The sequence below is a fragment of the Lethenteron reissneri genome, chromosome 10 (assembly GCF_015708825.2).
Source record: "Lethenteron reissneri isolate LAM-NWPU_2019-01 chromosome 10, ASM1570882v1, whole genome shotgun sequence".
In the NCBI taxonomy this organism is placed as follows: Eukaryota; Metazoa; Chordata; class Hyperoartia; order Petromyzontiformes; family Petromyzontidae; genus Lethenteron; species Lethenteron reissneri.
The window spans coordinates 2,910,101-2,927,921 of record NC_083788.1 but is presented as its reverse complement, the minus strand read 5'-3'; the positions used below and the strand labels follow the sequence as shown (position 1 = coordinate 2,927,921).

The window sequence follows — 17,821 nt, the reverse complement described above, 5'->3', positions numbered from 1 at the left end:
GGCGACGTTTCGGGCAATGGTCCTTGTGCAGAGCACGTCAACAGTTGTTAAACCCTTTTATAACGTGGCCTGTAGAGGGTGGCCCAAAAGTCAGGACACGCAAAGTTATTGTATTTATCTTAACAAATCACAAGAGGTCATTGAGTTTATTTTCAACAAATGTTAAAACTGATATCCATTACCATTTTGAAATGCATTTAGCACCTTTTTTAAATTACAGCTACCTTTTTTGCATGCATAACAACGAACTGAACTCGTTCGTCTTTAGTCAATGGCAACTTCTTTGAATATTTTGTCAGTTTGGGGTTCCTCTAAAAATCAATCGTCTATATATATTTCAGAGACATTTAATGCAGATCACTTATCGGTTCATGGACTTAATTTGATTCATTTTGGAGATAATTCAGTCTCACGTGTGTTGGGATGCCAGTCCGGATGGGAGGATTAATTGTGGATGTGTTGACTGCTGTTGCTGTGGCAGGGCCCAACCATGACTGTGGCAGCTGGAGCAGAGGGCACCTCGTCCGGTAACGACCTCACGGTCTTGGCCCCCACCTCGTCCAACGAGGTGCTGGTGGCGGCCGACGAGATGCTCTGCATGCAACCCAGCTGCCTTCCCCATGGCCGGCCTGAACCCTCCCTGGTGCCAGCTACAGCACGCGATAACATCAGCGTGTCTGTGCTGCCTGCACCCCAAGGTGAGTGTGCGACCACGCGACCTCGTGACCTTCTCGTTACGGGTGGCAGCCACCAACAGCAAGGGCCACTTTGGAGCCACTGCTGTTGCCCATCATGAGTAACACGGGGAGCTTAAATACCCTATCAGCCAACGTGACAGGCACTATCACATTATTCTCGAATTTGAGCTTCATACTTCAATGTGGAGCAAAATCTTTCTGGTTAATGGTGGCACCACGGGTGCTGGCTGGGGCCATGTTTTATCTATAATGGGAAATGTAGACCCAGAAGTACGAAATGTGATCGCTGTGCTTCTTCCTTCTTGCAGATGGCGACACCCCCGAGGGATCCCGCGGGGCTGTGCCCGGGACCCCCTCCCCGGATGAAGCCCGAGGCACGGCGCGGGTCGCCGTGCCGGAGCTGACGGGAGCCGCGCAGGCGGCGGCGGGGCCGCTAAACCAACCACAACGCTGGGAGTACACTGGGGTGGGTATTGGATAATGATAGGTGACGTTTCAGGCAATGGTCCGTCTGCAGAGCACATCACAGTTGTTTGCCCTTTCATACCGTCGCCGATAGAGGGTGGCCCACAAGTTAGGACACACAGATCTTATTGATTTATTTAAACAAATCACAGAGGATTGTTTTGTCATGGTATTAATTATAATAACAAAAAAATGTTAACTTTTAGACTAAATGATTAAAACGTTGCAATTTCAGTGGCACGATGAATGAAACTTTTGGGCCAACCTGTATTTTGCACTCCTATCATGTGTTGATATTGTTCGTTGTTGTAACATTCTACCTGCCCCAACTGGACACCTATACGAAAGAGCTTTATAACTCATCGGATTCCTCCAGTCTAAATATCTATTCTGATTCCGATAATAATGTGTAATAAATATATAATGTGTGGTTATATATAAAAAAGCGACGTTTCAGGCAATGGCCTTTCTGCAAAGCACATCACAATTGGCCCTTCATAACGTCACCTATAGAGGGTAGCCCAAAAGTCATGCCACATAGTGTCATCATTTTTATTTTAACAGGTAACAAAGCATTATGTTGTTTGTTTTAACAAATGTTAAAACTGACTTCTGTTTACATTGATGCACGATGTACGAATGAGCAATCACAGCTGCCTTCTTTTGCATACGAATGACAATCAAACTCGTTCGTCTCTGGTCAATTTCCTGTCCATTATTTCAATGTCATCTGAAAATGAAGAAGAAAAATAGATATTAATAATAACATCAAGTTCAAGTTCATTTATTAGGTATAGCCCTGTGAGCCATTCGGCTCTTGAATCGGGTGCAACCACAACAAACAAAAAAACATGAACAAGAAAACATCTTAAAGTGACTATGTGACTATTTGCAAACAGAAAATCCAAGAAAAGACGGCAAAACATTGCAGAAAAAGCACCGTACACCAACGCTGTGTGCAAAAATCCCAGTGGGATGCAAGTCCGGAGTGAAACATTTTATTTTAGGCCACTAAATAGCAGTGGCAGCTCGGGGTGTACATCTCCTCTAGAGCAGTTTTGAGTGAAGATATCATAGGTAGTGATTCAAGTTGCAGTTTATTGGCAATAGCATTCCAGACCCTGGGGGCATCAATAGAAAAGGCCCTTCCTCCAGTATTTGTACGGCAATAGGGAATCTGAAGTTGGTAAATGAGCGAAGACCTTAGGTCAAATTTGTTCTTTGAAACTGAGAGGAGATCCCGCAGATAATCTGCGGATTTTTTTGTAAGTACATTATGAATCAAAAAGATCTGGTGCACAAGCCGTCGAACATTAAGAGATGTTAAGTTTGACCCAATGTAGAGATCACAGTGGTGAGTCCTATATGGGCAGTTCAGTGCAAATCTTAAGGCCGGGTGATACATTGAGTCAAGCTTCTTCAGTGCAGTACTTGGGGCTGATTTATACACGCTGTCACAGTAATCAAGTAGAGACAGTACGGTAGCTTTTATCAATTCCAAACGGAACATAGGGGGGAAGCAGTGCTTGTGTCGATACAGAAAACCTATTTCTGTCTTTTTACCAATATAATCAATGTGATCTTCAAAATTCAGTTTTGAATCAAGGATGACCCCAAGATACTTATAGATCTTGACTTGCTCTATTTGATCATTATTTAAGGAATGTAATTGGGGAAAAATAACTTCCCGCTTTAGTCCTGGTGAGGAGCATTCGCGTAATTGCCCGTCACGTGACGGGTATTTTCACGTCGTAAACGATCCACTGTGTTGTGACTTTGTCGATGACGCCATCCTCTGCCGTCTTCCTCCGTTTAATCGACGTCTTCTTTCGTCTGCGACTCTTCTGGATTCATCTGAATGAACTCAAAATTACGGAATGTGACGTACCGAATGTAATTTTCGCTTCTCCGAGAGTAATGTATAACAAACCTGCAAATAAAGAATGAAAAATTGTAAATCACCTTCATCATTCTAATAGCTGTTGGAGTTTCCTTTCTGTCGGGAAGAAAGTAAACGAAAAGTTTCAATCGAAAATTAGTTTTGCAAACTTTTATTTTTTTCTCACCTGTGAGAGTGAATGAAACAATGTAAACACGCGGTTATTGATTATGTTTGTTGCAAATGCGCAATTGTTGTGGTAATTATTACATTATTATTATTATGTATTGACTTACTGGATTCCCTATTGATGTGAATACTAAAAAATGAGCTGTTTATAACCCGGAAGGACGCGTCGTTGTGTTCACCAGTTTTCGCTCAAAACGTGAGCAGAAAATCGCTTTTACCAAAATGAATTTGCACTCAGTGAGAGGAGCGGCCCTAGAGCAGCTGCTGCCAGCAACTGGCAACGCCCTCGGCCAACCACCCAATGGGCGGCCCCACCCCCAAACCCCAAGGGCAGATCCAGGCTGAGGTTTCTGGTAAACTGGGAAACATTTTGCCTCCGATTTTAGGTATGATGATAACTTAATGTTTTACATTCTCAGGAATGTTGAGAAGTGAATTATAATTCATATTCCCGCTGTATGCGCACAGGAATTGAAATAATGACATCGTCGTTATTTTATTTGTATTTTTACTGGTAGTAACCTCCTGGTTACACCAGCCCACAGGGGATTATTTTGTCCGTCCGTCGTGCAGGGAGGAGCTGGGTGGGGAGGGTGGGGCTGGGTGGCGAGGGTGGGGCTAGGTGGGGAGGGTAGGGGGTGGGAGGGGTGGGGCTGGGTGGGGAGGGGCTGCTCACCCCGTGGTGCCCTAACACGTTCCTTCGGAGTGGGCAGGTAGGAACTTGGTTGGACAGCGCGTCGATCAGGGGGGGGGGCAGTTGGATGAGTGGGCGTGTTTACCCTTCCCCCCCACCCTCCCCGACATCGCCAACCAATTCGCGGCGTAGCTCGGTGTTCGGTGGGGAGTAGGCCTCAGCAAGGTAAGGTAATTTACCCTTTTTACCGGGTAAAAGAGTAAAGGTGTCAACATGCCAAGGGGTAAGGTCAAGGGTAGGGTAAAGGTAGCTCGGAAGAATTACCCGGTAGGGTAAAGGTAGCGCGAAGTATTACCCGGTAAATACGGTACCTTGTTTACCGCTAAAAGCTCCGTGGAGCAGTCCATGGCCTCCATTTAATAAGTAATATTAAAAATACTTTTTTTTAAACACGCTTTCATTAAATCTACGAGTAATAACATAACTCCACGACTCCAGGAAGTGGCCCCGATAGAATATAGTACTGTTATCAGTATGCCATAAGTATACCAAGTGTGCAGTCGATACCACATTAGGAAGTGGGTTAAAATTGAGTTACAAGATTTGAGGATACGACAGCGATGACAACGACGACAACGACAACAATGACAACAAGCGTGTAAAATTGGAATCATCGAGAGTACTCTATATGAATAAAGCGCGCTATCTAGCATTTACCGTTATAAACCTTTTTCATGTGTAGTACCCTAGTAATTACCCTGTAATCGGGTAATTTGTATGGGGTAAGGGTAAATGGTAGGCTCTTGCTTTTACCTTACCTGCTAAAGGGTAAAAGGTAAGGGTAGAGTAATTGTATTGTGGTAAGGTAAAAGGTAGGGTAAAGGTAGGCTCGTTGTTTTTACTTTTTAACTTTTACCTTACCTTGCTGAGGCCTAGGGGAGATGCATGGGTGGGCAGAATTCCGGATATGCACGACAGACAGACAAATAATCCCTGGTGGGCAGTGTGGAACCTGTTGTTCCTACCTGTATAACACTCTAGGTAACTAAGACTCACACACACATACACTCACTCTCACACTCTCAAACTCACACACACTCTCACACTCTCAGACTCACACACACTCACTCTCACAGTCTCAAATTCACACACACATACACTCACGCTCAAACGCACACAGACACTGACATCTCACACTCTCAGACTCACACACTCACACTCTCAGACTCACACACACACTCACCCTTACACTCTCAGACTCACTCTCACATTCTCAGACTCACACACACATACACTCACTCTCACACTTAGACTAACAGACACACACTCTCACACTCTCAGACTCAAACAAACACTTACTTTCACACTCTCAGACTCACACACACACACTTTCACACTCAGCGTGGCGTTCGGGGGGGGGGCAGTTGGATGAGTGGGCATGTTTACCCTTCCCCCCCACCCTCCCCGACATCGTCAACCAATCGCGGCGTTGCTCGGTGTTCTGTAAGGAGGGGATTGCATGAGTGGGCGTGTTTACACCCCACCTATACCAGTGGCCGCCCCGCTCGGCGTTTTGGGGGGGGGAGGGAAGTTGGATGATTGGGCGTGTTTACCTTCCCCCCACCCTCCCCGACATCCTCAACCAATCGTGGCCTTGCTCGGCGGTCGGTGGGGGGGGGGGGCATGGGTGGGCTGCATTCTGATGCACGACAGACAAATAATCCCTGGTGGGCAGTGTGGAACCTGTTGTTCCAACCTGTATCAACGTTTAACCTACTCACACCGGCTTGTGCCTGCCCTCACAGTCGGGCATATTTGCGGAATACACCACGCCGCCGTTGACCCTGGCCATTGACCGTTACTACCAGCTCCCTCCGCAGGAATGTGTTTTGCTCGAATTTTTGGCGCCCCACTTAACTTGGGGCCCAGGCGGCCGCCTGGTTCAACTTCATGAAGGGGTGGACGCCCCTGTTCAGTTACAATAACTTACTGGATTCTGAATTGATGTGAATTTTAAAAAAGTGAATATTGATTATTGATCGCAAGGGGAAAGGTCGGTGTTCACTCATTTTAACAAATGTTCACCGTAAGTGCGAGCAAAAGTCATCAAAGTGAAACTGCACTGAGTTCAAATTCAAAGCAGATTCTGCTCCTTTATTTCAATTTCTATTCGAAGTAAAAAAAAACTATTATCACGCACAAATTAACTGAATAGTTTATTTATTATTCAGTAATAGAGGGTGTCAAAACGCAAAGATAAAATACAAACACAGGGGATATTTTGGGAGAACATTGACTTTTCTTCTCACAACAAACGAATGATTAGTCACAATTTTAATCTAAGCCTTCGAAGAAAAAAAAAAAATCTTGAGAATTGCATGGAACTCCACCGAGCCGAGTCAGTGTTACACGCAGCATGCAGAGTGTCCGGCGTTAGGCACATGTCACCGAAACTTTGAGAATAAAGTTAACTTTTAAAATAAATAATGAAAACGTTGTAATGTAAGTGCCAAGATAAATTAAATAACCCCGTGTCTTAACTTTTGGGCCAACCTGTATAATAATGTGTAATTAATGTATACTGTATGGTAAAGTCACGTAGAAGGGAAGTAATAAAATAATAAAACATAATAAAATAATTCTCACGACGTTTCAGCCACAACGCAAGCAGCCGTCCTCAGGTGAAGAACAGGTCTGTCGAGAAGACAGAGTCTGAATGACAACCCCAGGCTTGGAGCGTCTTTTTAAGCTGGGTTGGAGGGGGGTAAGAGCGCCTTGACAAAATAATTTGCATATCAAGAGGAATTTAGCATATTTATGCGTAGGAGGTGGGCTGGGGGGTTTCAAAGTCATATTATGCCCGTGCATTATGCAGGATTAGCAGCATCAAAAGGAGCGGGTAGGGGGTAGCATTAACAAAGGGAGGGAATGTCAAGGCGCTCTTCTTCCACCTCCAACCCAGCTTATATATATGCTTAATTCCTCTTGATATGCAAACTATTTTGTCAAGGCGCTCTTCCCCCCCTCCAACCCAGCTTAAAAAGACGCTCCAAGCCTGGGGTTGTCATTCAGACTCTGTCTTCTCGACAGACCTGTTCTTCACCTGAGGACGGCTGCTTGCGTTGTGGCCGAAACGTCGTGAGAATTATTTTATGTTTTATTTTTATTATTTTATTACTTCCCTTCTACGTGACTTTACCATACAGTATACATTAATTACACATTATTATTATTATTATCTGTAATTAATGTAAAGAACCAAAAAGATGAATCCCTGCAGTCACGAAAGCTTTAAATCGAAATATATACTGTATGATTAAATATATAACAGGTGACGTTTCAGGCACTGGCCCTGCTTCAGAGCACGTCACAGTTAGTCCTTCATGACGTCGCTAATAAGAGGCTGGCCCAAAAATCAGGACACATCGGGTTATAATTGTGTTAACAAATAACAGATTGTTATTTAGTTCAAGATTAATGCACGAATTATCTTTTGAAATTAAGTTAATATCTTTAAAAAGTTTACAGCTTCCTTCTTTTGCATACGTAACGACGAACTGAAATCGTTCGTCTTTAGTCAATGGCCCCTTCTTCATAGACTATTTGGCGAGTTAAAGTGAGCTTGGGGTTCCTTTAAAAATAGATTATGTTTATATATTTGAGACATTTGATGCAGGTTGTCCATCGGGTCGTGGACTAAAATTGTATTTCTTTTGGTGATAAAATAGTCCCACGTGTGTTGGGATCCAAGTCAAGATGGGAGGAGCAATTGTCGATGTTTTGACTACGTTGTGTGGCAGGACCCAACCACGACTGTGGCGTGTGGAGCAGAGGGCACCTCGTCCGGCAACGACCTCACGGTCTTGGCCCCCACCTCGTCCAACGAGGTGCTGGCGGCGGCAGACGAGAGGCTCTGCTCCCAACCCAGCTGCCTTCCCCATGGCCTGCCGGAACCCTCCCCGGTGCCAGCCACAGCACGAGAAAACATCAGCGTGTCTGTGCTGCCTGCACCCCAAGGTGAGCGTGCGACCACGCGACCTCGTGGCCTCTCGTTAGGGTGGCGGCCACCAATGCATGGGCCGCTTTGGAGCCACTGCTGTTGCCGTTCACGAGTAACACGAGGAGCTCAAAACACCTATCAGTCAACGTGACAGGCGCATCACATTTTTCGCTACCTTGAGATTTAAACTTTAATGTGGAGCAACATCTTTCTGGTTAAGAGTAGCAGCACGGGTGCTGCTGGCTGGGGCTACTGAACAGTGCCATGTTAAACTTTCGTGGGAAATGTAGAGCCGTGTGTTTGTCCGAAGTACAAAATGTGATCGCTGTGCTCCTCCTTCTTGCAGATGATGACCCCCGCGAGGGATCCCGCGGGGCTGTGCCCGGGACCCCCTCCCCGGATGAAGCCCGAGGCGCGGCGCGGGTCGCCGTGCCGGAGCTGACGGGAGCCGCGCAGGCGGCGGCGGGGCCGCGTCTGGGGGCGGAGCCTCAGGTGAGGGGGCGGGGCCCTGGGTGGCGGGCGGGGCGGGGCCCGCTGGTGCCACTCAGCCAATCACAACGCTGGGAGTGCACGAGTGGGGGGAATTGTTACAGGAAAATGATAGGCGACGTTTCAGATAATGGCCCTTCTGCAGAGCACATCACATCAATTACATAACGTCGCCTATATAAAATTGCCCCAAAAGTCAGGACACAGAGTTACCGTATTTATTTGAACTAGTCACAGAGGATGTTATCAAAATTAATGATAGTTAAATTGTTAACTTTAAGAACAAATAATGAGAACTATGTAATGTCAGTGTTAAGATAAATTAAGTAACCCTGTGTCTTAACTTTTGGGCCAACTTGTATTTTGCACTCCTATGATGTTTGTGTTGTTCGTTGTTGTAACATTCTTACCCGCCCCGACTGGACATCTGTGAAAAAGAGCTTTATAGCTCATCGGATTCCTCCCGTATAAATATTCTGACTTTGATAAAAACGTGTTTTACATATATAAAGTATTCTTAAATATATAAAAGCGACGTTTCAGTTAATGCCCCTTTTTCAGAGCACATCACAGTTGGCCCTTCATGACGTCGTTTGTAAGAGGGTGGCCGAAAAATCAGGATTAGTGTATTTATTTGAACAAATCACGGATGATTATTTAGTTTAATTTTAACAAATGTTAAAAATTAATTTGATTAACATGAATGCTCGATTTATCTTCTGAAATGCATTTATGACCTCTTTTAAACTACAGCTGCCTTCTCTCTCGCATGCATAACAACAAATTGAATTAGTTCATCTTTAGTAAATGGCCGTTCTTCATATAATATTTTACGAGTTAAAGTGAGTTTGGGGTTACTTTAAAAATACAGGTGTATACTGTAAATATATTTTTGCTTCTGAGACAATTCATGCAGATCGCCCATAGGTTCATGGACTAAAATTGTATTTCTTTTGGTGATAAAACAGTCCCGCGTGTGTTGGGATCCCAGTCCAGATGGGAGGAACAATTGTGGATGTTTTGACTACGTTGTGTGGCAGGACCCAACCACGACTGTGGCGTGCGGAGCAGAGGGCACCTCGTCCGGCAACGACCTCACGGTCTTGGCCCCCACCTCGTCCAACGAGGTGCTGGTGGCGGCCGACGAGTGGCTCTGCACGCAACCCTGCTGCCTTCCCCATGGCCGGCCGGAGCCCTCCCCTGTACCAGCCACAGAGAACATCAGCGTGTCTGTGCCTGCACCCCAAGGTGAGTGTGCAATCACGCGACGTCGTGGCATCTCATTAGGGTGGCAGCCACCAACGCAAGGGCCGCTTTGGAGCCACTGCTGTTGCCGTTCACGAGTAACACGGGGAGCTCAAAACACCCAGCAGCCAACGCGACAGGCAAATTATATTTTTCGCGAACTTGAACCTGACACTTAAATGTGGAGCAAAATCTTCGTGGTTAAGAGTAGCAGTACGGGTGCTGGCTGGGGCTACTGAATATCCACGCCAGCCCCATCGGCAGTGCAGCGCTCTGCGATGACACCGGCTTCCGACCCTTTGTGCAGAGGAGGACGACGGCATTCCGGCGGCACGGCTCTCGTTGTTTGCACCGGAGCGGCTGAACCTCCGGTGGGAGAGCGACGTCTGCAAGGGTGCCGGCCTGCGCAACCTGGGGAACACCTGCTTCCTCAACGCCACGCTGCAGTGCCTCGCCTACACGCCGCCGCTCGCCAACTACCTGCTGCTGCAAGAGCACTGCAGCACCTGTAAGTACCCTCCCCCCTGGCACTCTCGTTTACCCATGGGTTAGGTTATTATGTCAGTTATTTTGCTGCGATACATTTCCCACGTGATAAGCCACTTCGTTGAGCTATCATTTGTGGTCCAGGTCGCTTCTGAAGAAGCTAATAGCTCAGTGGGCTTTATCTGGGAAGATGAAAAAAAAGTTTAGTTTTATTTGTAGATTTTTAAAAGGTGATTTGTTTACCTTTCCAATACTTTGTACTCTGATCGTTTTTTGTATTGTTTGGTGTTGTAATGTTCTGACCCAGTGCCCCTACTCGACATTTTTTAAACAAAACCTCTTAGCTTATCGGATTCCACCAGTATAAATATTATGATTTTGATAAACACGAGCACATGTGGCGATAATTTTTAATAGGTCGGACAGATGTGATGCAATTGGTACTTAGACGCAACATTCATTGCGATTGTTGCTGGTGCCAGGATTCTAGCCTTTCTTGTTACTCCCCAGCTGGGCTGAGTGCAAGTGGCGTGCGCTGACGGATTGTGCCACCTGTGCTCTCGTTCGCAGGCCAACAAAGCGACTTTTGCCTGATGTGTGTCATGGAGCATCACATTGTCAGCACGTTCAACAACTCGCAGAGAGTGCTGACACCCAAGGTCATAACTAAGAACATCACACGTGAGTCCCAATACTACGTTCACACTTGCACTCGCAGGAGAAGTTATCCCCCGCGATCTTTCTCCATCTGTGTTCCAAGTCCTTTGCACCACTCCTTTTGCCATATATGTTGGGGAGCTCTTTAAGGATGTCATCAGATCCTGTACCTGTCACTTTGTCCCCATGTCCATTTCTCTGCAGGCATTGCCAAACACCTGCGCATTGGGAGACAGGAAGATGCCCACGAGTTTCTGCGATACGTGGTAGATGGCATGCAAGCCTCATGCCTCTATGGCCACAGCGAGTGAGTACTGCGCGCCAGTCAACATGCGGCAGTCGTTCTGCAGTTTGGTACCTCACGGCTTCCTCTCGGTTTTCTGCACGATTGTACTTCAACGTCTGTGAAAAGCTACTCACACTTTTGTGTGAACACCTGGGAGATGCAGAGGACCGGCCCTGCTGACACCACGGTTCTTTCACCTTGGCCCTGACGTGGGCCATCTTTTGTTTGTGCATTTCACATTGCCGATAAATATCGGGAAATTGATGTCTCGATGTGCGGTGTCCCCGTGACGACATTCCTCGTGTTGACGAGCGGCACGTGGCACGCCGAGCACAACAAAAGCGCCGGGCAACAGCACCGCGTGATGGCTGCCAGCTTTCCCCCAGCTCTGTGGCTGTTCCGTGAAGGTGGCTGCCCTGTGCAGACGCGACCACGTTTGGTTGCTACAGAGCACGCGTTGCAGTGCTGAAGGGAAAGAGTGAATCGACAGCTCGGGCAATGGTGCAACTCTCACACACGTGTGTGCATCCGGTAAAGGTGTTACTACTGCTGCTGCTGTAACCACCGTGTGGTGTCGTTCTCTGTGACTGGCAGGCTGGACAGATACACGGAGGCTACCACCCTCATTTACCAGATCTTCGGGGGTTACCTTCGATCACGTGGTGAGTTGTGCGCACTCCTCTAGAAACTTGTTCACCGCGAGCAGCAAGTGCACCATCACAGTGTAGACGTGCTCGCGTCGCAGCGTTTGCACACTCTCACGCACGTGCAACACAGAATAACCTTTTACCAGTTGGTGAAAACTACCAATTACCAATGTCAGTGGGGAGCGTGCATTTAGTTTTACTAAGTAACATGTGACGTCCCTTCCTAATGCGTGTGTGCTTGTGTTTTGCAGTGGAGTGCATGCAGTGCTGCAACCACTCCGACACCTTTGACACGTGCCTGGACATTGCACTCCATATTAATGTAAGCAATGACGAAGCCATCGATTAACAGTTATAGATCTACGTACGGTGCGAAATAAGTTAAACGTACATACATCGCATACGTGAACAACAACCCCCATTCGCCACTAAGTGGTGGTGATGTCACCACGGTGCTTGTGCCAGCCTGAGTGCACTTTAAGGCCATATGAAGTGTCGAACGCCCGCTGGCAGGTCACGGGACAGACCCAGGTGCCATGGGTTGACCGAGATGACTGGCCGATGCACCACCTGTGCTCCCTGCTGTGCCAACATCCACCACACACACGCCTACCTGAATCAGCCACTTAACATCCAAACACACTGCCGGTAGCGTACGTGATCTCTTTTTTTGGTCGTACGATTTCATACAAGATGCGGGTTTTCAGAATTACCGTCACAATAACATTCTGCAGATGTTCATGGAATGCTTCTTAGAGTCCTCATTTGCGTTTCACTCTGTCGACCAACAGAACTCATCAGATCTTGTGGAGGCATTTGAAGAGTTTTTTAACAAGGAGACGCTGGACGAATACACCTGCGGAATGTGAGTTGGGCATCGTGTGTTGACACCCTGGAATCATTTGTAGCTTCAAAAGTCTGCAGATTAAATCAAATTATAATAAAATATTTGAATAAAATTTTATGTAAATACATTGAAAATAACTTACAATATATAATAAAAGTAACAATTTTTTATTTTAAGAAATTAAGAAAAATTAACAAACAACAAAAAGAGAGTAGACTTATTGTTTAAAGTTGGGTAACGCGTGCGATGGCTGGCGTTGTTGTTGTCGTGCAGGTGCTGCTGCAAGGGGGAAGCGACGAAGACGATGGCTCTCCACCGCCTGCCCAACGTCCTCACCGTCTCCATCAAGCGGTACAACCTCTACGGCGTCAAGATCAACCGGGTAACGATTCTGCCCCTCCACATCGTTCGAATTAAATTACTTAATGACAGCCCTTTGTCAGTTCAACGCTGGAGAAAATGCCTCTCCATGTTGGAATAGGTCCGACAGATAGACTCGCCCCCCGTCATGTGACTGTAGAATTTCCACCACTTGCTCAGGGCTATGAACAGGAGATGAGCACCGTCTTCAACGCTCAAATTAGCGAGACATCACGTCACTTTGACGTGTAACTTAGATGGTGCCCATCTCTGCTGCCCACCCCACCACCCCTGCCGTTTCCTCTCCTAACATTTGTCTCTGTGCACTGCCTCCCCCTCCTGTGCGCTGCCTGTAGAACATCACCTACCCGGAGCACCTGGACATGCAACCCTTCACCTCAACGTCTCAGGGCGAGCCCGCGATCTACTCCCTGTACTCGGTGCTGGTGCACAAGGGAGCCAACTCCAACAGGGGTCATTATTATTGCTACAATAAGGTAATTCCATTCGTTACTATCAAACAAAAACAACGCACATCTGCAATGCGCCCATAATGTTACCAATGTCCGATAGGGAAGAATAATTAAAAGTCTTGTGTATGTTCTTGCGTCTTGATGCACTCATGCAATTTCTACTTAAAGTGTATACTTTATTTGTATTTAGTGACTTCCATAGCATTTCTACACTTTGCACTCCAATCGGTGTTGTATTGTTTGTTGTTGTTGTAACTTTCTGACCCGCCCCGACTGGACATTTGTTTAAGAACTTCGTAGATCATCGAATTCTTTCAGTACAAATAAAGATTCTGATTCTGATGAAATTGGTCCAAGGTCATCCATGCAGTGATATATTCAGGCAGATCGTTTCGTAACTTCAGCACCATCACAGCAACCGTAGCACGCTCTGACAAAGGGGTGATGCTCTTTACGAACTTGTTGTCTAGAGTGTGTATTGCGTGTTGTTATTACATCAACGGAGGAATCTGGGTGCAGTTGTGTAAACATTGTAACCAAGTGTAGCTGTGCTTTGACTGTGCGCAGATCAGCGATGGACAATGGTGCTGCATGAACGACTCCAACGTGCGGCATGTCGACACCAAGGCTGTGATGAATAAGCAGGCCTACGTGCTCTTCTATATTCGGTAAGTCACATTCTCTCCCCTCCACTTTAACCTGCACTTACAACCGTCCCCCAGACCAGCTCACTGGAAAGATATTGTCTTGTGCGAGCAGCAGTGTCTCCTTTAAAGGCAGGTGTTAACGGTTTGCGACGCGTTGGTGCGTGCATGCAGGTCCCCAGAATTGAACGCGCCGCCAGCGGAGAGCTACTGCCCGCTGGAGCACGTCAAGGCGACGTCCTGGTCGTGCCTTAAGCGGCCCCACTCGGCGAAGGAAGACCCCGGACCCAGTTACCGGACAGCAGCTCTCCTCACCGGCGCGCAAGGTAAAGGATGGATTGGAAACGCCGTCCTGTGTGCGTGGAAATGCCCAGGGAGAATGTACACCCTGACAGCGCATCATTTAATATTAAGGGAATGGTGAAGTACAGCGATCTTCTTGTTTATACTTTAGACCGGTTTTGTTTCATTCTCCCAATGTCGAGCGGTTTGGACTTTAGCGCCATCATCTTCTTTATCTCCAGAAACCCAAGATGTCGGACCGCCCCAACGGGAACAACTGCCGGAGCCACTGCAAGTGCGACGGCAGGAACAGCAGCAGCAGCAGCTACCGGCAACGCCAGACACGCAACAGCCGTTGCCGCTAGTCCCAGAGCAGCCACCACCACCACCCCGATCTCACAGCAGCCGCTGCCATTCCACCAGCAACCACCGCCAGTCCTACAGCAGCCACCACCACCACCGCCGCAGGTCTCATAGAAGCCGCCGTCAGCACCACAGCAGCTGCTGCCACCGCGTGTCCCACAGCAGCCAGTCCAACAGCAGCCAGTCCAACAGCAGCCAGTCCCACAGCAGCCAGTCCAACAGCAGCCAGTCCAACAGCAGCCACCGCCACCAGTCCCACCACAGCCACCGCCACTCTGGTCGCACAGCAGCCACCACCGGTGTAACAACTGGCACTCGCCCCACCAAGATAAGTCGCTGGTTAAAATCCATGATCACGTGTCTAACCTTTGCTTCCCCTCAAGATCAAACTAATTTTGAGAGACATTTTACGAAGGCACCAGGTAGAGGCTCACCATGGCGTCGCCCGCCCCCTAAAATGTATTCATCGCCGGCTCCACCACCAGCCTCTGAAATCACTTGAACATCATTGGAATCACCTTAGACTCGACATTCTCACTCGACGACCACATTCTCAACACAATAAAGAGCTGCAATCACTAGCTCAAGGCCTCATGCACGCCCGTCCAATGCTGACAGCCGTCCGACGAGATAGAAAACATTTAAAGCAACTCTGACCTCACAATCCACGAAGAAAGAAAATATTTTTAAGTTCACTAGGTTTGCTTTCTACCTGATGACGATTGCTTGTGTTGCAATCGAAACGTCGTATTCTATTATTTAATTTATTTATTTTCTACGTGACTTTACCGAAAGAACCAAAGAGTATTTACACTATGAGACCTCCTTTACCAGTGGCAAAGGAGGTCTCATAGTGTAAATGCTTACCCCGAGCTCTCAATACTCTGATAGTGTGCTGTTTTTGAGTTGTACGCCTTTTGGCGTCTTCTGGTCCAACACCAATGGAGACTAGGCTCTAAGAAAACTGTCTCGGGTGTGGACCAATCAACTTCAAGGACAGTGCATATCATTATCAAAGTTGTTTCTTTTTATTTGCATTTTGACTGCTTGTGTTGTGGTTATTGCAAACATGATGCCTTGTATAAAGGTGTCAGTTTTGTACCAGTTTAAAGGGTAAAAACCTACTATAACCAAAGAGTAATTCATGCAATCACGAAAGCTTCAAATCAAGTTTTAATCCACGAAGACTTGAAACACCCAGCACGAAAGTGCTTAAAATCACGCCAGCCATTCTGGGAAACAGGAGCCAAGATCCATGCAGGCGGCACCAACCCATTATGTCTTGGGGTTGATGTTTATTCCCTGGCCAATCGTCAAGAGAGTTGGCACCAGGAACGTCATTGTGATGGTGACCGCAAAATGAACTGTCCCATTACAAATGAAGACCGAGATTGCATCCTCCGCAACGCGAGGCCGGAGTGCGGTCTCAGTGAGGTCGTGCAAGGTATTCCCGTACGGTTCTTGTCTCTGTTCATGTAAAATGCGGGGCTTTATTTTGCGTTGTCTCGGGGATTAAAAAAAGTAACCGCTGTTGCAAAGTATTTATTTATTGAACTGTGAATACGTCGGCATTTTTTAAACTACATATCTGTTACTTTTTTATGTACGGGGCGTGCACATTTCAATGGACACACTAACCGTAGCGCCAAGCCGTTACCACGTGAAATGTATGGATAAATGATGAACTTCGCCAAGCACTTTATTTCCATCATCCACGATACCTCCAGAAATAGCGGTTTCTGAACTCGTGAATGTAGATCGGTGACAATTCGGTCTCCTCGGGGTTTTTATCGTTTGTACAAAAGCAGCTCAAAGTGTGGGAAGGGAAAGCAAGATTAATGTTTTCCAGAGATTTTGTCTACCTCGTTTTGTATTTGCACTTGAAATGAATATATACTTGTCGTGACAAAACTGGTCTCGCTTCATTTATTACTTTGCCATCGCAGTGTGTGTGTGTATGTGTCTTTGTGTGTGGGTGTATGTGTGTATGGGTGTGGATGTGTGTGTGTATGTGTTTGTTTAAATGTGTGTGTGTATGTGTTTATGTGTGTATGTATGTGTGTATGTGCGTGTGCTCGCTAACAGCACTTGCCCCAACAGCCTGTTTGGCTATACGGGGGGTGTTTGTCTTTGTATGTCTGTGTGTTGATGGGTGTGTACGTGTTTGTGTGTGTGGATGCGCGTGTGTGTATGTTTAACTTCTTTAGCACCACACACAGCCAACCGTGCTAATCTGAGGTGTGGGGGAACGACAACAAACTAAACACAAAAAGCAGAAGTGGCGTGCAACTAGCACAGGAGTACACTTGTGTACACGTGCACTGCTGTACTTGTCAGAAACGTGTGTGGGTAAGAGGTCAACACCGCCTTGCTGACCTAATTAAATGTTGAATATAAAAGTGGATAGAAGGTAAAGGTACAGCCCCTGCGGTGTTCACGCCACTGCCGGCAAATGGGGCCTCCACGAGAGGGAGCTGCAGAGAGCCCCTGTGAGGGTAATTGGCCTACTCCTCCACACTGGCCAGGAGGTCTTGGAAGAGGAAGTCGTCAAATATGAAGTTAGATAAACCTGCCGCTTACACTTTGACCGTAACGCGTTTGGTGGCGACGCGCTTCTTGCCGGGCCCAATCCAGGGCGGCGTGTGAGAAAAACGGGGCCCAGAGAATGTTGACTCCAGCACTGGGGGGTGCCGGTAACTGGGGCACTGCTGTGGGTGTGGTTTCTCAATCGCCCAGCCACGTGGAGGAGTAGCCACTGATATGAAACGCAACGCCATCGTCTCATCTAACAGCCCGTTCACCCGTGAAGCGGTGGCACGGCCCTTAGCTGCCATCAAAGTTCGATTCCCGGCCACGGCTAACGTCGGTGCTGAGTGACATCTGAACAGATATTTGGGCTGCCTCCCCTTCACACCAACTCGTACTGGTGAAGTATGATTAAACCCCCCCACCCCCCCATTTACTGACATAGAGTGGGGGGCTCTTACCTCCGCTGTGGATTGACAGAGGGCCGCTGTCTAGGCTTAGCCCACGCCAGGATAATCGCAGCATCCCTCTGCAATAGCTCTGCTGTGACACCTGAAGGCACACAAACACACAAGTGGGTGGCCAGGTGAGGGAGGGTCACGTCTCATTCAACGAATAAAAAACGAAAAGGAACCCGCCACGGATATTCAC

General features: G+C 47.2%; 1 protein-coding gene across 1 annotated transcript; it reads left to right on the top strand.

The window, feature by feature from the left end:
- Nucleotides 1-490: 490 nt before the first annotated feature.
- On the top strand, nt 491-17,290 carry LOC133340712 (ubiquitin carboxyl-terminal hydrolase 36-like). Its single transcript, XM_061549103.1, has 17 exons — nt 491-698; nt 1,007-1,168; nt 7,697-7,882; nt 8,212-8,327; nt 9,395-9,602; nt 9,907-10,107; nt 10,656-10,766; nt 10,947-11,049; nt 11,623-11,690; nt 11,927-11,997; nt 12,467-12,540; nt 12,796-12,904; nt 13,239-13,379; nt 13,923-14,023; nt 14,174-14,325; nt 14,524-15,001; nt 17,170-17,290. The coding sequence occupies exons 1-17, from the start codon at nt 491-493 to the stop codon at nt 17,288-17,290; spliced, it is 2,610 nt and encodes an 869-aa protein (XP_061405087.1).
- The last annotated feature ends 531 nt before the right edge of the window (nt 17,291-17,821 follow it).